Source organism: Octopus sinensis, linkage group LG21, assembly GCF_006345805.1.
Source record: "Octopus sinensis linkage group LG21, ASM634580v1, whole genome shotgun sequence".
In the NCBI taxonomy this organism is placed as follows: Eukaryota; Metazoa; Mollusca; class Cephalopoda; order Octopoda; family Octopodidae; genus Octopus; species Octopus sinensis.
This window is the reverse complement of record NC_043017.1, coordinates 24106827-24129999: the sequence shown is the minus strand read 5'-3', so window position 1 is coordinate 24129999 and position 23173 is coordinate 24106827. Positions and strand designations below refer to the sequence as shown.

The following is a 23173-nucleotide window of genomic DNA, read 5'->3' as shown; positions in this document are numbered from 1 at the left end:
AGAGAAAAACTGTACAATGCACAAATACTCTTACACATTCACCTGAATTATACTAAACAATACACACACACACATATCTATATATATATATATGTCTTTATCTAATCTACTGATATTTATCTTCCTACATGCCCACCTACCTATCTCTCTATCTATCTGTCTACCTGTCTATCTGTCTGTCTGTCTGTCTACCTGTCTATCTGTCTATCTATCTATCTATCTATCATCTATCTATCTATCATCTATCTATCTATCTATCTATCTATCTATCTATCTATCTATCTATCTATCTATCTATCTATCTATCTATCTATCTCTATCTATCTATATCTATCTATCTATCTATCTATCTATCATCTATCTATCTATCTATCTATCTATCTATCTATCTATCTATCTATCTATCTATCTATCTATCTATCTGTCTATCTATCTACCTGTCTGTCTATCTGTCTATCTACCTGTCTGTCTATCTGTCTACCTGTCTGTCTGTCTATCTATCTATCTGTCTATCTATCTACCTGTCTGTCTGTCTGTCTATCTATCTATCTATCTATCTATCTATCTATCTATCTACATACATATATACATACACAATGGGCTTCTTCTAGTCTCCGCCTACCAAATCTAGTTACAAGGTTTTGGTCTGGCCAAAGTTGTAGAAGAATACACAAGCACAAAGGGGAATGCAGTGGGACTGAACCTAGAACCATGTGATTAGGAATCAAACTTCTTATCACACAGCCATGCTTGCATGTAATCTTGAAAAAGAAAAAGGAAAAAAGAAAAAAGAAAAAAGATTGGATAGTCATGGTTGGAATGCCTTTGATCCTAGATCTGCTCGGTCAGGCTGACCTGGAGCTAAACAAAACAACAACATCCTAATTGTAAAGCATTTTTAATATGCAATTATTGTTAAAAGAATGTTATCTCCGATTTAGGAGAAGAAAATTGTTATTTGGCCTCTGATGCAATGATTAGTTATTTGCTGTTTTATAATTAGTGATGATATAGATTAAATGAGTGATCTCACTAATTACATCAATGTTTTAAAAAAATATCTTTTCTTTTCAAATATTTAAAAAATGTTCGTTATGGTGCAGGCGTGGCTGTGTGGTAAGAAGCTTGCTATCCAACCACATGGTTTTGTGTTCAATCCCGCTGTGTGGCACCTTGGGCAAGTGTGAGAGAGAGAGAGAGAGAGAGAGAGAGAGAGATGTTTGCAATTGCACAGGAAAAAATTTTATTAATAAAAATTTTTTGAATTTTCAGAAGTCTTGGAATTATGGTCTTCACCTTTCAGTTAGTTTCTCTCTGTCTCTGTTCTTTCTTTCACTCCAACTAGGATAACCATGTATCCCCTCTACAGCAAGATACTTGCTTCTGTCCATCTATCAGGGTTTAACCACTCATCACGTGGCACAAAGCTACTTCCTTCAATTCCACCCCCCCACCCTTTCAGTTAAGGTGTTTTTGTCTTGCAAGTTATGTGGTGGTTGTGCTGGTAGTGGCGCCGCATAAAAAGTATTCAGTCCACTTGGTAAAGCGGCTGGTGTTAGGAAGGGCACCCAGCTGTAAAAGCCATGCCAAAGCAGGCAGTGGAGCTTGGCGCAGTCCCCAGGCTTACCAGCTTCTGTCAAACTGTCCAACCCATGCCAGCATGGACGACAAACATTAAATGATGAGATGCTGATGATGATGATTACACACACACACACACATATATGTGTGTGCAGGATATGTTTGGTTAGGCTCTGCAAAATTTGACATTTATATGAATGATATTACTATTTGCTCTTATCTGTTGGGCTTCTCTCAGCCATGAAGTGCAAGTATATCAGGGCAGATCTTCGTTTACTGACATTTAACTTTTTCCTGATCATATTTCTAATGAAAGACACTGCTTATGTGCTTCAGTTTATTTTGAAAAGAAAAAAATTTTGAGAAATCTAGTTAAATACTTTACTTCATCATTAACTCTTCATACTAACCTGCCTAATATCAAATCCATGTTTGTGATATAAACTTCCTATTTTAAAGGGATCTTAATGAAAACCATCCATCAAAGTTTCATGTTAATTTATGTTCCAAACACCAGCTTAATAGGAGAAGACCCCCTTCGGTCATGAATGACCATGGGATTGCACTTTGAAAGTTACCCTCCGAGACACAAGTCAGGGCAAGATTGTTTGTGGAAGGCTAGCAGTCGCCCATGCATACCAGCCTCTCCTCTCTACATCACTGATGTTATCCAAGGGAAAGGCAAAGGCCGATACAGCTTGGCACCAGTGATGTTGCAACTCATTTCTACAGCTGAGTGAACTGGAGCAATGTAAAATAAAGTGTCTTGCTCAAGAACACAACACACAGCCCGGTCCAAGAATCAAACTCACAACCCCACGATTGTAAGCTCTATGCTCTAACCACTGAGCTATGTGCCTTCACACCAGCTTAATAATGACAGTTATTTTACTAAGTTCTTTTTGTTATTTTCAAAATTTGTTGAAACAAAAAGCAGTGTATTTCCACAAAAATACATTAACTGAAATGTTCAGCTTGTGTTTAGAACAAAAATCAACAAGTTCTTGCATAAAATTATGAAGGAAGCTTTTAGTTTGATACTTTTGCTACCATATTTCTGTTGAAATACACAGTGTTTTTTTTTCAATTAATTTTGAATATAATTTTGAATATAATAGTAAAATAATTTCAGAATTGTATTTGTCTTGCAAGTGACTTGATCTGAGACAATGGGTTGAAACTGAAGCAACTCCATCATGGAAAAGCCATTTAATAACACACAAAACTTTAAAATTCACTTCAGTTCTTCAGCATTCAGATTTCTCTATCCAATGTAATGCCTATTTATTCACATTGTTTTGAATTAATCATGCATTCATCTTGTGGCTTTGAGATTTCAATGATGTGATTGTATATTTTTAGAATGACATTGTAGGATAGGTGTGAGAGGCCAGATCTAGCTGGTTTGAACATAAAACAGGTAGAATTTAAACAGGCTGTATCCAGCCCAAGGCTAAATATGGCCTGTTTGAATGATGAAGGGTTAAATCTGTTTCATGAAGTATTGGAATTTTCATTGTTCAACAGCAGCCTGAGTCTCTAACACAATTCCTCCGCAACTCTGTTGTCAATAAGCAGGTCACAGTTGTGCTGTGAAGATTTGAACCTCTCATGAAACAAATTTAAAGTGAATTTTGTAATTCTGTGTGTTTATTAAATGGCTCTTCCACAATGTAGTTGCTTAGTAAAATCATTTTGTTGAGCTGACGGAATTGTTAGCAAATCACACGAAATGCTAAGCAGTGTTTGTTTCAGGTCTTTACATTCTGAGTTCATATTTTGCCCAGGTTAACTTTGTCTTTCATTCTTTTGGAGTCACTAAAATGTCGTACCAGTCAAGGACCAGGGTCAGTGTACTCCAAATTGCTGACCTTGTGCTGAAAGTTGAAACAGTTATTAAGATAGTGTGGAACATAAACTTAAATGGGATTTCGATGGACGATTATAGTTTACATCATTTTAAAACAGGAAGTTTGTTAAAATCACTACCATATTATTTTCAAAATTAATAGAACTAGGGTGGGGCTATCAGACTCAGTAATGTACTATTGAGCCTGATACCTCTACCTTTGTTCTCTTATAGTATGAACATCTTTAAAGCAGTTTCATATCATGGGAATAGTGCTTTTCTCATGTAGGTTGGGTTCAAATGAGCTGACAGAATTCTTTCATCATCATCATCATCGTCGTTTAACATCCATTTTACATGCTGGTATGGGTTGGATGGCTTAACAGGAGCTAGCCAGCTGGGGAGCTGTTCAGACTCCAGTTGTATGTTTTGACATGATTTCAACAGTTGGATGCGTTTCCTAACGTCGACCACATTACAAAGTGTGCTGGGTGCATTTTACCTTCTGCCGGCATGGTGCATTTACACAGTCCTGGCATGAGTGCATTTTACATGGCACTGATAAAGAATTGATGAAATATAGGCAAGAGTGGTTTCAGCTCATCAATGCTTGGTTCAGTATTAAATCAGCTCCTTGAGCTATTCACCCTCCATGCAAGGAATTTAACAGCAGCAGTGGGGTCAAATGTAATGATATTGGGAGATCAATAAGGAATTGACAAAGAATGAAATTGTATGGAGAGATGCTGTATCATAAGCCTCCAACCTCCCCCCTCTCCAATACCTGTGCTTGCATAGAGAAACACTCATCATGATGACAATGATGATGATGATGATGATGATTGTTATTGTTGAGTTGATAGACAGTTAATTGTTGAGGATTGTTTGTTACACAATTGTAAAACCTAAAGTAATTTTGTATGTAGCTTTGCTTTTAAACCCGTGCCCTCCCCCCCTTGCCCAGCTTTTCATCTTTGCCAATTGTGTTAATCTTGTAAATAATACAGCGGCGATGTTAATAAACCTATTGTGTGCAGTAGCATACATTGTACACAATCTCCTTCAGTGCTCTCTCTCTCTCTCTCACACACACACACACACACACACACACACACACATAAACATTGCATTGTGCAGAGATCCAGTGAAGGCCTCACTGATTAATTTACTCTTCTCTCCATCTGGTTGTACTTAGTTAACATCATCATTGTTTTCCGTCTTTCTGTTGATGAAATATATTTCCATTGTCATCGTTTTCTTCTTTTTCCATAATCATCAGGATTTTTGCATCCATTTCTCTCTAGTATGGGTTGGATGAGTTCGCAATACTGTGCAGCTTTTCTCACACACACTTCAGTCTCCCAGCCTATTCTCTGCTATTCAATATATACAACTTGTTGGTCTTCATATCACGAATCCCTGTTATTATCTATTAATAAAATAAATGTTTCTGGACAGATGGGTTTAATAAGGCACAATTGCCAAATCGTTTGATCTCAGTTTTATTTTACTCAGTCTTGGGCTGACCTGACCTGGGCTAAATAACAGACCATACCTTGTTCATTCTTCAATCACTAAAAATGTACAGCTGTCACTATGTGTGTTTCATCAAAACATAACACTTCTTAAAAAACTTTATACTGGATAGATAGATAGATAGATAAGTAGGAAGAGAGAGTGTAACTTTGTTATCAAAAGAAATAGTTCTCTGAATTAGTTTCATGATATACACTGCATGTCCAAATTGACATAGATGAAAAGTAATCTGCTTCACAAGGCAGTGTTGACATAGCAAAACATTCCAGTAATCTCTGTTGATTTAACCTATGTATGAAAACTATGGTTGAAGCCGTTATTGTCATCATCATTATCATGATTATTATTTAACATCTGTGTTCCATGTTGGTATGGGACAGAGACTGGCAAGCTGGAGGGATTACACCAAGCTCTGCTGTTTGCTTTTGCATAATTTCTATGACTGGATGTCTTTCCTGATGCTAACCAATTTCAGAGTGAGCTGGGGTGCTTTTTATATGGCACCAACTGCAGTGAGATCACCGACTGACTTGGAAGACAAGGCAGACGCAGTATTGATCGAAGTGGCTTTATGTCAGATGATGAGAGGTTAGAGCATAAAGCCTAACACACATTGTACTTGTGGATTTGATGGAAAGGAATATTCGCTTGAGTTGCAATATTGACAATGTCAGAAGCAGCTTTGGTGTTAGTGGAAGTGATGAGCGAGAGAAAGTAACGGTAGAAATGTCATTTAAAACTTTTGCTGTTGTGACTTGGTGATGTCAGTGTGAAAATGTCAAAGTAATGATATGAGGTGTGAACACAGAAGCAGAGAAGTATTGTAGACTTGTTCTTTGAATTGGGGTAAGTTAGAATATGTAGTAAGAATGTTTTAGCGAGTATAGAAGAATCCTGAAATGGAGACTACATAAATAGGGAGTGTTTTAATTTAGTGGGTTAGGTGCAGGCATGGCCATGTAGGCATAGGCAGTGGTTTTGTGGTTGAAAAGCTTGCTTCTTGATCATGCAGTCATGGGTTCAAGTCCAATTTGCATGGCACCTTGGGCAAGTGTCTCCTGCTGTAGACTCAGGTTGACCAAAGTCTTGTGAGAGGATGTGGGAGACAGAAACTGAAAGAAGTTTGTCGTGTGTGCGTGCGTGTGTGTGTGTGTGTCCTTGTCTGGACATGTGGCATTTGTAAATGAGCATCATCATCATCATCATCACACAAACGATGTTGTTTATTTTTTGTCTTCCATGACAAACCTGTCCAGCCACAGGAAAATATTTACCTTGCTTGGAAACAGGGGAGGATTGACAGCATTAGGGGCATACAGCTGTGGAAAATCTGCATCCATCAAATTCCGCCTGACCCATACATGCAATGAAACGTGGGTGTTGAATGGTGATCATAAGAAAAGTATCCCAATTAAAACTTGGAAGCAATTAAGAAAAGCATATTTTTTTGCATGTCATTCAGCATACCTGACTGGAATATATTGTAACACATGACAGTTCCAATTAAGTAGTTATTGTATAAGAGACAAGACAAACTTCAGTAAGAACTAAAGCTTTGAAGTCAGTCTTAATAAATTACTGCCAAGCAAGAAAAGAGCAAGACTCTTTCTTATTATTATAACAATCTGTTGTGTTACAGTATTACAAGAACAAAGTCCCTTTCCCTAAAGAGTGAAAAATAATTGCTGATAGACACAACTGGCACTCTGTCGGTTACGACGACGAGGGTGAGTGCTAGTTTATCTAATCAATAGAACAGCCTGCCTATGAAATTAACGTGCAAGTGGCTTAGCACTCCACAGACACGTGTACCCTTAACATAGTTCTCAGGGAAATTCAGGGCAACGCAGAATGTGACAAGGCTGGCAACGCAGAATGTGACAAGGCTGGCAACGCAGAATGTGACAAGGCTGGCCCTTTGAAATGCAGGTACTGCTCATTTTTGCCAGCTGACTGGACTGGAGCAACGTGGAAGACTAACGCGCCGCTGGCTATCGATCTCACGACCTTACGATTGTAAGCCGAATGCTTTAACCACTAAGCCATGCGCCTTTGCATAGACATAAGGGCAATAATACACATAGAGGGAAGTACAAATTAATTAAAACACGAAGAAGAAAACTAAGTTCATTACATTTCTTAGTTTCATACATGTTTGCTATGAATTATTGAAATGCCTTTTCGTATTCTTCCTAATTTAAAGCCGGTGGAGCTTGCAGAATTGCTAGAACATCAGACAAAATGCTTAATGGTGTTTCTTCGGATTTAGTGTTCTCAGTTCAGATTCTGTCGACGTTGACTTTATCCTTCATTTTCTTATTGGTAGGGGGGGGGTCGATAAAAAATGTACGACAGTGTTTGTTTGGCTGAGAAACTCGATTTTTTTTAAAATTTCAAAATGAACAGGTTTCTTGCTAATTTAAAATTCAGTTATTCGAAGGAAAAAAAAACAAATACAAAAGTGTATGAATGTAAGGGAGATAACTCCCATTTATTATTATTTTTTTGCGACTAACACTGGTGGAACATTGAATAATCTCCCTTGTAATATAAACCGTTTTTATTGTCCTGACAGTTTATCAGTGGTTCAAGGCGGTGAACTGGCAGAAACGTTAGCACGCCGGGCGACAGGCTTAGCGGTATTTCGTCTGCCGCTACGTTCTGAGCTCAAATTCCGCCGAGGTCAACTTTGCCTTTCATGCTTTCGGGGTCGATTAAATAAGTACCAGTTACGCACTGGGGTCGATATAATCGACTTAATCCGTTTGTCTGTCCTTGTTTGTCCCCTCTGTGTTTAGCCCCTTGTTGGTAGTAAAGAAATAGGTATTTTGTCTGCCGCTACGTTCTGAGTTCAAATTCCGCCGAGGTCGATTTTGCCTTTCATCCTTTCGGGGTCGGTTAAATAAGTACCAGTTATGCACTGGGGTCGATATAATCGACTTAATCCGTTTGTCTGTCCTTGTTTATCCTCTCTGTGTTTAGCTCCCTGTGGGTAGTAAAGAAATAGGCATTTCGTCTGTCTTTATGTTCTGAGTTCAAATTCCGCCGAGATCGACTTTGCCATTCATCCTTTCGGGGTTGATAAATTAAGTACCTGTTGCGTACAGGGTCGATCTAATCAACTGCTACCCCCACTACACTCCAAAAATTTTGGGCCTTGTGCCTAGAGTAGAAAAGACTGTATGAATAGATACAGTTCTATATTTAAGGTATGATAAATTATGTACTTTATTTACATTTGATGGACATTTGTCCTCATCTTCTTTGTTGTTAACACAACGTTGTGTTAACAACAAACAAGATGAGGACAAATATCCATCAAATGTAAATACTGTATGAGTGGTTTCCAACCTTTTCACTGCCAAGGACCTCTTTTACTTAAATGAGTTTTTGCCTTGGACCCCAGGATATTGAAGAGTCTGTCAGCTTAACATGTTCACGGACCCCTAGTAGTACCGTTGCGGACCACAGATTGGGAGCCACTGCACTATATTATTCTTGTGTAGTTTAACTTGTCTGTTCAGTAAACAGGGTCATCTGTTGGGCAATTATCGCGGGCACATTCAAGTAAGGCTGCAGATGTTACGCTGTTATACCTGGTTAGACTGTTGTTTTTGTTGTGGTTGCTTTTTTATAGCCCCAAGCTGGCTTCAATGTAGCACATATGCGGTCACAGGCGTTCCAACTGCGACCATTTTTTTTTTTTTTTAGTTTTTCAGTAAATGCATATAGCCATTTGGTAGTTGAATGTCATGAAACGAGTGGAAAGGGATGAGAGCTTTTGGGGAGTTACAATGTGCTGAAATGGCCCTGCATGGAAACAAAATAAAAGCAAAATAAAATAAACAATTTGTGAGAGCAGAAAGCCAGCTGAGTCTTGCCTGAGTCATGTGAATGCTAAGACAGTAGGGTGTGATAGGAGGGAGATTTTATTTGCTATTTCTAGTGTGTAACATAACCCCATTGAGGTCCTTGTTGGCTGGTAGCTTCATTGTTGAGGCATGTGCTGATCACCTGTAACAATCCATAGCATAAAACCTTTAGCTTGTCTCTCCCACAAACTCTTTTGTCTCTAAGAATTGCAAATCAGCGATCGTTGTCCCACTGCCTGAGTAACTACTGGTGACTGTGTATGACAGCTCTCCAGTTATGTCTTGCGTTTGGGTGCAGGTATGGCTGTGTGGTAAGAAGTTTGCTTTCTGACACTTGGTTTCAAGTACAGTCTCACTGTGTGGCACCTTGGGCAAGTGACATCTACTCTAGCACTGTACCAATCAAAGCCTTGTGAGTGGATTTGGTTGATGAAAACTGAAAGAAGCCCATTGTATGTATGTATGTATGTATGTATGTATGTATGTATGTATGTATGTATGTGTGTATGTATTTGTGTGTGTGTGTGTATGGATGTAGGTGTGTGTATGGATGTAGGTGTGTGTATGTATGCCTGTATATGTATGTGCTTGTGTGTGTTTGCATGTGTTTGTGTGTGTTTGTGTGCATGCACGCAGAAGTATTTCTGTCTCCTACCATTGACTTTATGCATTAGTTCTAAAACGAGTGTCAACCATCATGGGAGTGGTGTCCATCGTTTCCAATCTTCTGTGGAAAACACGTCTGGCATTGAGGAAATATTACCTTGGTTGGAAACAGGTGAGGGTTGGCAACAGGAAGGGCATCCCACTGTAGAAATATCCACCTCAAAGTATTCCGTCTAACCCTAACAACATCACTGATGATGATGACATGATAATGATATGATTATGAAACCCTTTGTGAGATTGGTCTATTTAATTTCAAATGCAATTGAGTAAATGAATTTTTTTTTTTAAACTTCATGACTTAAAAAAGCTTTATTATATCACAATGTAACAGAACCTTAGACTGCCCTGACATTGTTTCAGTTGTTATCAGCTGTCATTTACAGCTTAAATTAAATACTTTTGCCTTATCATGTTCTTAAATAATTTCCTGTTAATTTTGTTTTTTCTGTAGTTTAGCACTTTGAGCTTTACTCATAGTTTTCTTAGGTCAAACTCTGTCTTGATTTCACAATCAATTGCTATTTGTTTAATCTCTTCTATCAATATTTTTATTTCATTTTATTGACATTTATTTATTTTAGTTGTTCTGAATCGAATGATTTCCAATCAGAGCTTCTAGTTTGTGTGTTAAGCATTGTGTTGATTCACTAACTACATCAGTCTCTGTGAGTGAGTCTACAGCTGTTTATCAGGACTTGGAAGAACCACTGCATATAACTATTCAAAATGTAAATGATATATTACTAACATATCCGTCTTCATAAGCACATAGCTGCTAGCAAACATTACAAACCACCACCACCACCACCACCACCACAACCACCACCTCCACCCTTCACTTTTTTCTCCTTGCACCCTTCATTATTTAAGGAGTTACGGTTACCCTTCTGCCTGCTTTGGTACACAATTTTTTTGTTGTCATTTTTGAGGATGTTCCCCGTATCAAGTGTTTATTTGTTTGATATCTGTTGCTGCACAAATACCGTTCGTGTGCACGTAGTAGCTTGATACTGTTTCCTATAGCAGCAGCTGCACCTTTATTTATTATTGTCTCTTTGTCAAGCATTAAGGTAAGAGCCTTTTATAAGTTGCTATCAGTTAGTTAACCCAGAGGGTCGCGGTTTATTCTGTAACCAGGAAGGAATTATATCGTTTATCTTTTATTGGTTTCTGTCATTGGATTGTGGCCATGTTGGAGCACTTCTTTGAAAGGTTTAGGCAAACAAATCGACCCTGGTAGTTTTTTTTGTTTGTTTGTAATCCTGACACCTATTCAGTTGGTTTTTATTGCCGAACCGCTGATGTTACGTGGACGTAACAAACCTAGCACCGGTTGTCAAGCAGTGGTGACTGATAAACGCAACAGAAAGACACACACACACACACACACACGTGATGGATTTCTTTCAGTTTCTACCAAGTAAATCCACCCACAAGGTTTTGATCAGTCTGGGGCTATAGTAGAAGACACTTGCTCAAGGTGCCACGCAGTGGGACAGAACCCGAGACCCAGTAGTTGGGAAGCAAATGTCTTATCACACAGCCACGCCAACGTATTAGCGTCAGCGTTCATCGTTGTTGTTGGAGTTAATGGTTTTAATATTCCCATTCTGTGCTGAGACACAAGTCTAACAAGTCTGCAATATCTAAAAACCTTTCGTTACTTTCAGTTTCGTGTGATGACATCTTCGGTGTTGGTCTTTCGAACAAGTTCAATACAAATTACTTCACCTCAAACAGTTTACTCTCCCATTTCCACTTAAACTTTATATCATCAAGTTATCTCCCTTCACTTGGTGATTATAGATTAGCAGCAGAGTTATCTCTCTTACATTAACTGTCTTGAAACGTACGTTTTGACAACTGTCAGGTAAATTAACGTTTTAATTTAATTTAATTTAATTTAATTTAAAATGTATAAAGATAATTTGAGGAATGGATAACTTGGAGTAACGGAATAAAAAAGAGTGAAGCATCAGCTTCGAAAAGATGAATACATCTCTGCACCAACGCACTGTTTATTCTTATACAACTGAACTCATTTCTCTGTTGGCTCATCTCTACCAAATCGTTGTCTAGGCATATTAACCACTTACCCAACAATTATTTTGAAAATAAATGTATTTTTTCAGACATATTTTTTATTAGTTTCAGTCAATACATGCTCTATAACTCTTTCATCTATATACAAAGAAAAAAAATCAAAAGGACTCATTGTCACTGCCAGACGTATAAAGTGAGCGAATATACTCGTATATGTCAAAAAAGAGTTTATAATAGACGAAGGAACTCGTTTGCTGTCGATTTTGGCGAGTCTATCTTTTGACGAGTTAACTCGCCAGAGATAGAAAAAAACGATTTCGGTCAAAACGCATATATTCGTTTCTGCCGGGTAAGGGGTTAACATTACACATCCAACAGGGCATGCTTGCTTCGTTACTCTCTAACATTTACACATCCTCTGCAGTCAGTGCCCGTGTCTCATTGCCATGCACTTTGCTCACAAGTTACATACAACTTATTCTTTTGCTTAAAATAGAGAATCCCTTTGATACTGACAGAAGTAGTAACTCACTCAATTTTTCCCCCACTTTGTCTGTACTTTTGCAGTACCCTATTTCAGAACTCTCAAACTGTTATCTCAGTTGCCCAAGTAACTGAGACTATCAACTATTTGTATAGAACCTTCCAAACTTTGAAAGTAATTCATTTTACAACTACACCAACTGTTAATTATCCCTGTTCATTTGCCACATATTAAGTCTTTATTCACTGTGAGTCCTGTACATCCCATAGTTCACACCTTGTACACTATATGATGTTTCTTATTACTTCCTTTTATGCATATTGAATCTGACCATTTCTGTGGTGTCAGCCAAATGCTTTTTTATTCCGTTTACTAAAACTTTTGTTTTTCTGCAGTTTATTCTGGGGCCTTTCACTTTTGCATTTAGAATTTTCTTTTGTAAGTTTTTTTTCACAGATTCTGCTGTAAGGACTAGGTTATCAGCATATACTAGTTCCTATGGAACAGCCAGTCTTAAACTAGCCATTGTGTAACTTGGAGAACTGTAGTAAATGTGGTGTGTACATATGCATGTACCTTTGCATGTGTATATATGTATGTATATACATGTGTTTATACACATACATATAAATACGTGTGTATATGTATGTGTATGTATACACATACATATAGACACGTGTGTATGTATATCTATGTATATAATATGTGTGTATATATGTATGTATGTTCATGCACAGATTCACACATGGTTGTATGTATATGTATGTATATATATATATATATATATATATATATAGTGGAAGTTTTTATATGGGTCCCTTCAAAACTGGAAGGGGTACTCTCGGGCAGGTTGGTATAGAAATGGTTTATACTGTGGTTAGTTTCTCTACCCATATCCATCTGTCTGTCCGTCCGTCTGTCTGCCTACCGGCCTGGGTTTCTATCTATCTGCCCCTCTCTCTCTCTCTCTCTCTCTCTCATTTCTTTAGGACCCTCACCCACTTCCTCTAATTTTTGCTTTTTTATCATCACATTTGATAACATAAAAAGACACACAGGCATATTAGACTCACCCAAACTTCAGTAGTGCATATTCAGAAATTTGCAAATACAAGGGGGTCAAAATCGGGTTCCTGCAGAGGGTCTCTGGAGTAACCTTACTCGACAGAGTGCATTGCTTGGAGATGAGGGAGTTTCGTCAGCTTGAGCCGCTTACTTCTCCAGGTCACAGCTCCGGTACAATGAATGTGATTAGAATGGTGCAGGAAAAGATCACAAAGATAAATACTTCAAGCCAAGCCAACCAGTTGGAGGCCTGGTTAGTAGACCAAGAAGGAGATAGTTGGATAATAAGCCATAGTCTCAGTGGGTCATGCTTGGGAATCCAGCTGGAAAATATAATGACAGTGGCGTCTGATAGGACCCTATGAGGTTTGTGAGGACTCCACTTCCATGACCCTACAAGCAATTGTGGGTGGAGAAAATGGATGGATGGATAAATAGGAAAGGAGTTTTTCGTGCAGTAATGCATCTAATATTTAAAGCAACTTCACACATAGGGTCCTGAGTTGGGGGGGCTTTTGTTTTCTTTGAGACATTTTGGTGGGGGAATGTGCATCTTGTATGCTGTCAAACACGGTAATTTCTCTCTGTTCTTTACAGAGCTTTTAGTCAGATAATCATAGGTCTAATTTTTCTTTTGTCATGTACGTGAGTTAAGTTCCACATAAAACCACCACGACCACCACCACATTGCTACCATCACTGTGACAGAAGTCACGACTGCAAATTCAGACAAATATGTAAGGCAAACTTTCATTTCTTGAATGTTCTTGACCATTCGATTAGCCACAATGAAAGAGATCGATACCGTGGGTGAGGGTGGTGATAGGGGTGTATTGGGGGGGGTGGAGGTTGAGGGTGGTGGAAGTTCATATTGTCCAGGCAGCAGCTGTTGCTTCTTAAGAACATGTGAACATGACATGGCCAAGTAATGCTGTGTAGGATGACCTTGTCCTTCAGCTGTGCAAGAATGTAATTTTTAAACTTTTTTCTTATTTATTTTTCTTTTTATAATCACTTTTATTTTGTATTACATTTTATATATATATATATGCTTATTTATGTTTTTTTTTGTTTTGTTTTACATTAATATTTATATTTCGTTTTTTTTTTTGGTCTTCCAGATACTACTGGTGCTATTGTTTTTGATAGCCGAACAAAATCAGTCATGACTCAGGTTGGACAAGACAATGTTAAACAAAAGGTAAGTTTTATATATATACACATTCTCTGTTGGTATGGGTGTGTGTGTATGTATATATACATACATACATACACACACACATATACATATACATATATACATTCATACATATATATATATATATATATATATATATATATATAGTACATATACATACATATATATGTACATATACTTACATATATATATATATATATATATATATATATATATATATATATTTCTTTATTGCCCACAAGGGGCTAAACATAGAGAGGACAAACAAGGACAGACAAAGGGATTAAGTCGATTACATCGGCCCCAGTGCGAAACGGGTACTTTTATTTATCGACCCCGAAAGGATGAAAGGCAAAGTCGACCTCGGCGAAATTTGAACTCAGAACGTAACGACAGACGAAATACCACTAAGCATTCCGCCTGGCGCGCTAACGTGTCTGCCAGCTTGCCGCCTTACTATATGTATATTATATATATATATATATATATATATATATATATATATATATATATGTACACATACATACATATATATATATATATATATATATATGTACATATACATACATATATATATATATATATATATATATATAGATATATATGTACATGTACATACATATATATATTATATATATATATATATATATTATATATATATGTACATATACATACATATATATATATATATATATATATGTACATATACATACATATAATATATATATATATATATATATGTACATGTACATACATATATATATATAATATATATTATATATATATATAATATATATATATATATATATATATATATATACATATATATATATGTACAATATACATACATATATATATATATATATATATAATATATATATATATATATATATATATATATGTACATATACATACATATATATATATGTACATATATGTATGTATATGAAGCCTTCTGGCTTCACAGACCCCAGTAGAACCGTCCAACCCATGCTAGCATGGAAAACAGACGCTAAACGATGATGATGATGATATACATAAATATATATTTATGTACATATATATACACATAAATATATATATATGTACATATATATATATATATATACACACACACAAGCACACATGTATATACATGCATATTACACTCTCTCACACACACACACACACATACATGTATATCAGTATTCTGTTCAGTGATACTATTTCAGAGATCTGTTGACAGATTTTAATAATTTTCTTAAACATTGTTTGTTTGATTTATTAAAAAATGTTGATATTTGTTGACTGTTTTGATTTGGTAACAAAGTCGAAAGTACATCATCCTCCAACTCACTAGATTCTTCAAGAACCACCTGGAACTTCATATCAGCTTGCGGAATGAAGCAACGGTGATTTTGTTCTCTCTTCCGCAACTTTTTGAGTTGATTTGCAATCAAATTGACAATGGAAAGCTTTCTCAACCTCGCCATGCAGCTGCTACTCTCAGTAGTGGCAGGCCAGCTTACGCTATCTATTTGTATCTATTGCCATTCATTCATCCATCCGTCCCTCAATCCATTCATTCATTCATTCACTCATGCATTCATTCATTCATACATACATAAATACATACATGCATGCATGCATACATACATACATGCATGCATACATACATACACATAAATACATGCATACACACATACATACATACATACATAAATACATACATGCATACATACATAAATACATACATACATGCATACATACATACACAAATACACATAAATACATACATACATGCATACATACATACATACACATACATACATACATACACATAAATACATACATACATGCATACATAAATACATACATACATACATACACACACACACATACATACACACACACACACACATACATATATACATAGGTGATAAACAACCTTGCTACCCTGTAGGTGACCAGTCAAAATTTACTCTAAAACTAAAAAGAGAAAGAGAACACACACACGTACACATGCACGCACGCATGCACACACACACACACACACACGCAATCAGGCTTGCAACTGCTTTGAAACCATCAGCTTCCAAACACATATTATAAGTTTGCATATAGGCACAGGTGTGGCTGTGTGGTAAGAAGCTTTCTTCCCAACCACACAGTTCTGGGTTCAATTCCACTATGTGGCACCTTGAGCAAGTGTTTTCTACTATAACCTCAGACTGAACAAAGCCTTGTGAGTGGATTTCCTAGACAGACACTGAAAGAAGCCTGTTGTGTGTGTATATATATATATATATATGTATATATATATATGGTAGATGGAAACTGAAAGAAGCCTGTCGTATATATGTATACATATATGTATGTGTGTGTGTTTGTGTGTCTGTCTAGCATTGCTTGACAACTGATGCTGGTGTGTTTACGTCCCCGTCACTTAGCGGTTCGGCAAAAGAGACTGATAGAATAAGTACTGGGCTTACAAAGAGTAAGTCCCGGGGTCGATTTGCTCGACTAAAGGCGGTGCTCCAGCATGGCCACAGTCAAATGACTGAAACAAGTAAAAGAGTAAAAGAGAGTAAAGAGTATGTGTGTTTGTAGGCAAGGTAGGCAGTACCTACCTTCAATAAACTAGGTGTATAGCAACATTTTGCTCTCATGGCAAAATATGCACCTAATTCAATAAAATTATGAAGGTTACTCTGATTACTATGCATAAAATACAAAATATTTTATTTTATTTGTCGATTAGGTAGGCATAGTTCATCCCTGCCTTTCAATCTCAGTATTTAAGCTACACGTAGCACTGCTGTGGTACACATGCTGCGTACACTTCTACAACACCATTTTCCTTATGTTCTATAAAGGCAGAGTAAATCTGCCTTCAACTTAGTTGTGCACCTGTGTTTTGCTTATTTTTTTGTGTGTTTTACTACACAAAGGTCACCAGCTGCCTGCCCTGAGTAATTACTGATGGTGCACGCCTGATGTATATATACATATGCATACACATACATGCATACATACTTACACACATACATACATATACACATATACACAAATACATACACACCCACACATAGATACATATACATATATGCATATATGCATACATGCATACACACACATACATATACCCATACTCAGGCATGACTGTGGTTAGTACTTTTGCTTTAAATTTCAAACTTCTCGTCCGTGGAGATTAGCTTAAGACTGAAAGATAACAACTTCAGCCCATTTGGTCTCAGTCAACTTTGTTACTTGCTCCTTGTTTAATAGCATACATCTTTTTGTGCATGTATATATATCATCATCATCGTTTAACGTCTGCTTTCCATGCTGACATGGGTTGGACAGTCCGACTGGGTTCTGGGAAGCCAGGAGGCTGCACTAGGCTCCAATCTGATCTGGCAGTGTTTCTACAGCTGGATGCCTTTCCTAATACCAACCACTCTGAGAGTGTAGTGGGTGCTTTTTATGTGCCACTGGCACAGGAGCCAGTCAAGGGACTCTGGCATTGACCATTTTCGGAAGGTGCTTTTTACGTGCCACCAGCACAGGAGCCAGTCGGGGCAAGGAGGCTGGCATCAACCATTTTCAGATGGTGCTTTTTACATGCCACTGGCATGGGAAACCAGTCAGGTGGTGCTGGCATCAGCTACAACTACAATTTCCATTTGATTGTGGTTTGATTTGATTTTGATGTTGTTGTTGACTCAATAAGTTTCCTCAAGCATATATATATATATATATATATATATATATATGTAGTAGCTAAAGGAGTACTGCTTAGTGAATAATTACCACTTCTAGTTAGGAAACATATGCAACCTCAATTCTATCTACTCCCTTTCCTAAATTTGGATTTCTATTTGGATACAGAGCAATTCCAGTTGCTAGCCATGAACTATGAAATATCTTTTTTCAACCTACTGAGAGTTTTTTTTAATACCTTCTACAGACCACTTGAAGCTTACTTTGGATCTATATTTACATATATATATATATATATATATATGTCCACTCTGCTGGGTGGTTGGTGTTAGGAAGGTCATCCAGCTGTAAAAACCATGCAAAAACAGACACAGGAGTCTGGTGCAAGCTCCTGCCTGGCCAGCTCTTGTCAGAACATCGAACCCATGCCAGCATGGAAGGTGGATGTTAAATGATGATGATATATCTGGTATACTCATTTGAAGCCTAACAATAGTGTGTATACATTATGATACATAGATGGCTATATATATGTGTATGTGTGGGTGTATTTTTGTGTCTTTGAATGTCCTCCACCACTGCTTGGCAACCAAAGTTGGTGTGTTTACACCCCTATAATTTAGCGGTTTGGCAAAAGAGCCCAAAAGAAAGTTCTGGTGTTGATTTGTTCAACTAAAACCCTTCAAGGCAGTGCCCCAGCATGGCCACAGTCAAAATAACTGAAACAAGTAAAAGATAAAGACACAGTGTAAAGACCATATGCTTCTTGGGCCCTGATTCTATCCCCCCAAGTAATACAAAGGCTACAACTAAACCAGCATCACCACAAGTTGCATACGAACCACACCCCATGGCCTGGAGATGAAATATTGGAAATGATAAGAGCAGCCGACCATTCAAGGAGACGGTTTGTTGCTACAGCATGCACCAATCCACACTGTCTCCACCAATCCACCATGTGATGAATAGCCCCCGCACACATCCACAACATCCCCAGGAGTATTATCCCTCCTACCCAGTTCAGACAAACACAGACATGAAGATAGCAACGCCAATAATAATCTCCTTTGTGTGAAATATTAAGCAGTAATGTATACTAGCAATTAATATGTACATCTGAGGAACAGCTGTTGTACTTCGGCCAAGTCCACCGCTGCTTTTTCATCTCCCCTGCAGTGGTCACCATTTTAATTTATAAGCAATGGAAACAAAAAAGCAACATGCTGCACTGCAGTCCTATGGCAAATCACTGCACTTGGGATTCCACAGAATGGGTTCTTGACTAAGTGGGTGGAAGGGGACATTGTATGTTTGATGCTGGATCTGCAGATGGCACTCGGTCTAATAGGACTGGCCATGGCTACTCAGCAACCATGGTGGTTTGGGGTGTTTTGGAGGTGCTAGCATGGCTGTATGCTTAAGAAGCTTGCTTTGTTATAATGTGGTTTTTGAGTAGGTTCAATCCCACTGCACAGCATCTTGGGCAAATGTCTTCTACTATAGCTCTGGGCTGGCCAATGAGTGAATTTGATAGACGGAAACTGTAGAAGCTTGTTATATATATGGGTTGGATGGTTTGACCAGGGCTGGAAAGCTGGAAGGCCGCACCAGACTCCAGTCTGATTTGACATGTTTTCTATGGCTGGATACCCTTCCTAATGCCAACCACTCCGAGAGTGTTATGGGTTCTTTTACGTGCCACTGACACAAGTGCCATTTGCATGACACCAGTATCTGCCATGGCTGTGGTTTTACTTGGCTTGATGGGTCTTCTTCTCAAGCACAACATAATGCCAAGGTCTCAGTCATTTGTCATTACCTTTGTGAGGCTCTGGATTGGATTGGATTACTTATGTTCAGTTCACTGTTGGAAAAAGGCCTCAGCATGTTCTCTCTGCCAACTGCAGTCTGATGTAAAGGTTATGAATTTGAACTAGAGACCATACTGGTTTGATGAGCCTACTCTGCCATACTGGCTTGATATGGCTTGGCAGAGGGGTGCAGTTTTTATACTCTTACCCAGGAGTAGTTAAATCAATTACATCAATTCCAGTGCTCAACTGGTACTTATTTTATCAACCCTGAAAGGATGAAAGGCAAAGTTGACCTCAGCAGAATTTGAACTTAGAATGTAAGGACATATGTAATACTGCTAAGCATTTCACTCGGCATGCTAACAATTCTTCCAGCTTGCATATGTATGTATGCATGTGTGTGTGTTTGCCCCCTCTCCCATCACAATTTGACAACCATTGTTGGTTTGTTTACATCCCCATTGCAGTTCAGCTACAGAGGCTGACAGAAGAAGTACCTGGCTTAGAAAGTAAGTACTGGGTTATCTTTGGTCAACTGAAACCCCTTCAAGTTGGTGCTCCAACATGGCCATAGTTCAATGACTGAAACATACTAAAAGAAAAGACATCGCTTCATAAATGTTATGAAGAGCAGCTGCAACACCCTGTTGTGTGGCCCTGGCCACTCTTCCCTCCTGTCTCTTAGGGGGCACAAGCACTTACACATGACAGGAACTTCCGCCTACCAAATTCAATCACAAGGTTTTGGTTGGCCCGAGGCTATAGCAGATGCCACTTACCCAAGGTGCCACACAGTAGGCCTGAACCTAAAACCATGTGGCTGGGAAGAGGGAATAAACCTACTGGTAGTCAACTGGATAAACCAATGAAGGAGCCTCTGTGTGATTGGTCAACCTACTCCTACTGGAAATAGCCAAGTCTTGTTGGGATCTTTGATATACAAAGATGTGGGTTGGTCATGGCTGGAATGCCTTTGATTGTTGGACTGTTTTATTTGGCTGTCCTGAGGCTATAATGGTAGACTCTTGAGTTTGAGTAAGACAGCTGTGTTATTTCTTGCTGAACAATCTGCACAGATGACTTCTTTTATGGGGATCAAATGTATGTGTTGTACATTGGCTCACATCCTCCATCAAACTGACAAGTGACACTTTGTGTGTGTGTGTGTGTGTGTGTGTGTTGTATGTGTGTGTTGTGTGTGTGTGTGTGTGTGAGTACTTGTTTCCCCCAGTCACCACCACTTGATAACCGGTGTTAGTGTGTTTATGTCCCCATAACATAGCAGTTTGGCAAAAGAGCCTGATAGAATAAGTACTAGGCTTTAAAAAAAAAAAAAGGAAGCCCTGTGGTCAATTTCTTCAGCTAAAACGCTTCAAGGCAATGCCCCAGCATGACCACAGTCAAAATGACTGAAACAAGTGCAGGAAAAGTGATAGCAGAGCAATGTGAAATGAAGTGTTTTGCTCAAGAACACAATACATCATCCGGTTGGGGAATCGAACCCTTGATCTCACAGCTATGAGTACAAGACCCTAACCTGTAAGCCATGTGCCCTCATAAGGCTACACAGTGACCTATTCCCAGAGTAAACCTACTGGACTTGTGGAAGTTGGGTATCTTGCCTAGGTTTTGGATATGCATTTTGAATCTTGGTAGAATGTAGCTATTGTTGATTGTGTGTGTATGTGTAGTAGAAGACTGTGGCCACAGATAGGTGTAACAGAAGATTGCTGTAATTGCATGCTTGTTAAATATGCTAACATATTGACAATAAAAATTTACTGTTAGAATAGGTGTATGTATGTTACGGCTATAATTATTTGAGTCTAGCAGCTGTTGTCGTGAAAAGGTTAATTTTTTGACAAGATTTATTAAGTGGAGTAGTTGTTGATAAACTCCAAGTCAAGCCTAATTCAAGCAGACCTACCGTGAGATGCACTCCAACTTTGATTGTCCCAGCTTTTATTTGTCTTCATATGTAGTTAATATCAACATCATCATTGAACCCTTTAGCTTTCAGATTTCTCTGTCAAATGTAATATGTAATGCTTATTTATTCACATAGAAACACTGCCAGATCAGACTGGGCCTGGAGCAGCCTCCTGGCTTCGCAGACCCCAGTCGAACCGTCCAACCCATGCTAGCATGGAAAGCGGACGTTAAACGATGATAATGATGATGATGATGTTTCGAATTAATCATGCATTATCTTGTAGCTTTGAGATTTCAATGATGTGATTGTTTATTTTTAGAGTAATATTTTTGGGTAGGTGTGAGAGGCCAGGTGGAGGCGCAATGGCCCAGTGGTTAGGGCAGCGGACTCGTGGTCAGAGGATCACGGTTTTGATTCCCAGACCAGGCGTTGTCTGTGTTTATTGAGCGAAAACACCTAAAGCTTCACGAGGTTCCAGCAGGGTGTGGTGGCGATCCCCACAGTACTCTTTTGCCCCAACTTTCTCTCACTCTTTCTTCCTGTTTCTTGAGTAATGCTGCGATTGGCTGGCATCCTGTCCAGCTGGGAGGAACACACACCATAGAAACTGGGAAACCAGGCCCATGAGCCTGGCTAGGCTTGAAAAGGGTGCAAAAAAAAAAAAAAGTGAGAGGCCAGACCTGGCTAGCTTGAAGATAAAACAGGTAGATTATTTTGACTGGATATGGCCAGTTTAAATGCTAAAGGGTTATTGTCCCCTTTTCTATGCTTCCAGGCAAATTCTCTATGGCCGGGTGCCCTTTCTGCAAGCCAACTTTTATGTTTCCACACAAGGTAATATTTCCCATGACCAGATATGTTTTTCATGGAAGACCAGAAATGAACAACTTCACTTAATATGTTGGTGATGCTTGTTGACAACCACTGGGTGCAGGTGTGGCCGGGCGTAGGTGTGACTGTGTGGTAAGAAATTTGCTTCCCAACCACATGGTTCTAGGTTCAATCCCACTGTGTGACACTTTGAGCAAGTATCTTCTGCCATTACCCCAGACTGACCAAAACCTTGTGGGTGTATTTGGTTGACAGAAACTGAAAGAAGCCTGTCTCCTTGTCTTGATATATTTCTTTACTGCCCAGAAGGGGCTAAACATAGAGGGGACAAACAAGGACAGACGAAAGGATTGAGTCGATTATATTGACCCCAGTACAAAACTGGTACTTTATTTATTGACCCCGATAGGATGAAATGCAAAGTTGACCTTGGCGGAATTTGAACTCAGAACGTAACGACCGACGAAATATCACTAAGCATTTCACCCAGCGTGCTAACGTTTCTGCCAGCTCACCGCCTTGTCTCCTTGTCTTGATATCATGTGACTGTTGTAAGCGAGTGCCACTGTAATGCAACTGGTGTCCTTCATTTCCAG

At 38.4% G+C, this 23173-nt stretch overlaps 1 protein-coding gene across 3 annotated transcripts in view; it reads left to right on the top strand.

The window, feature by feature from the left end:
• Window positions 1-23173, top strand: part of LOC115222930 (spermatogenesis-associated serine-rich protein 2) — a 160505-nt gene that overhangs the window by 101659 nt on the left and 35673 nt on the right. For all 3 annotated transcript variants that reach the window (XM_029793328.2, XM_029793327.2, XM_029793329.2), the window contains exon 2: window positions 14221-14300. In XM_029793328.2, coding sequence (XP_029649188.1) covers window positions 14221-14300 — 80 coding nt within the window. The remainder of the gene's footprint in view (window positions 1-14220; window positions 14301-23173) is intronic.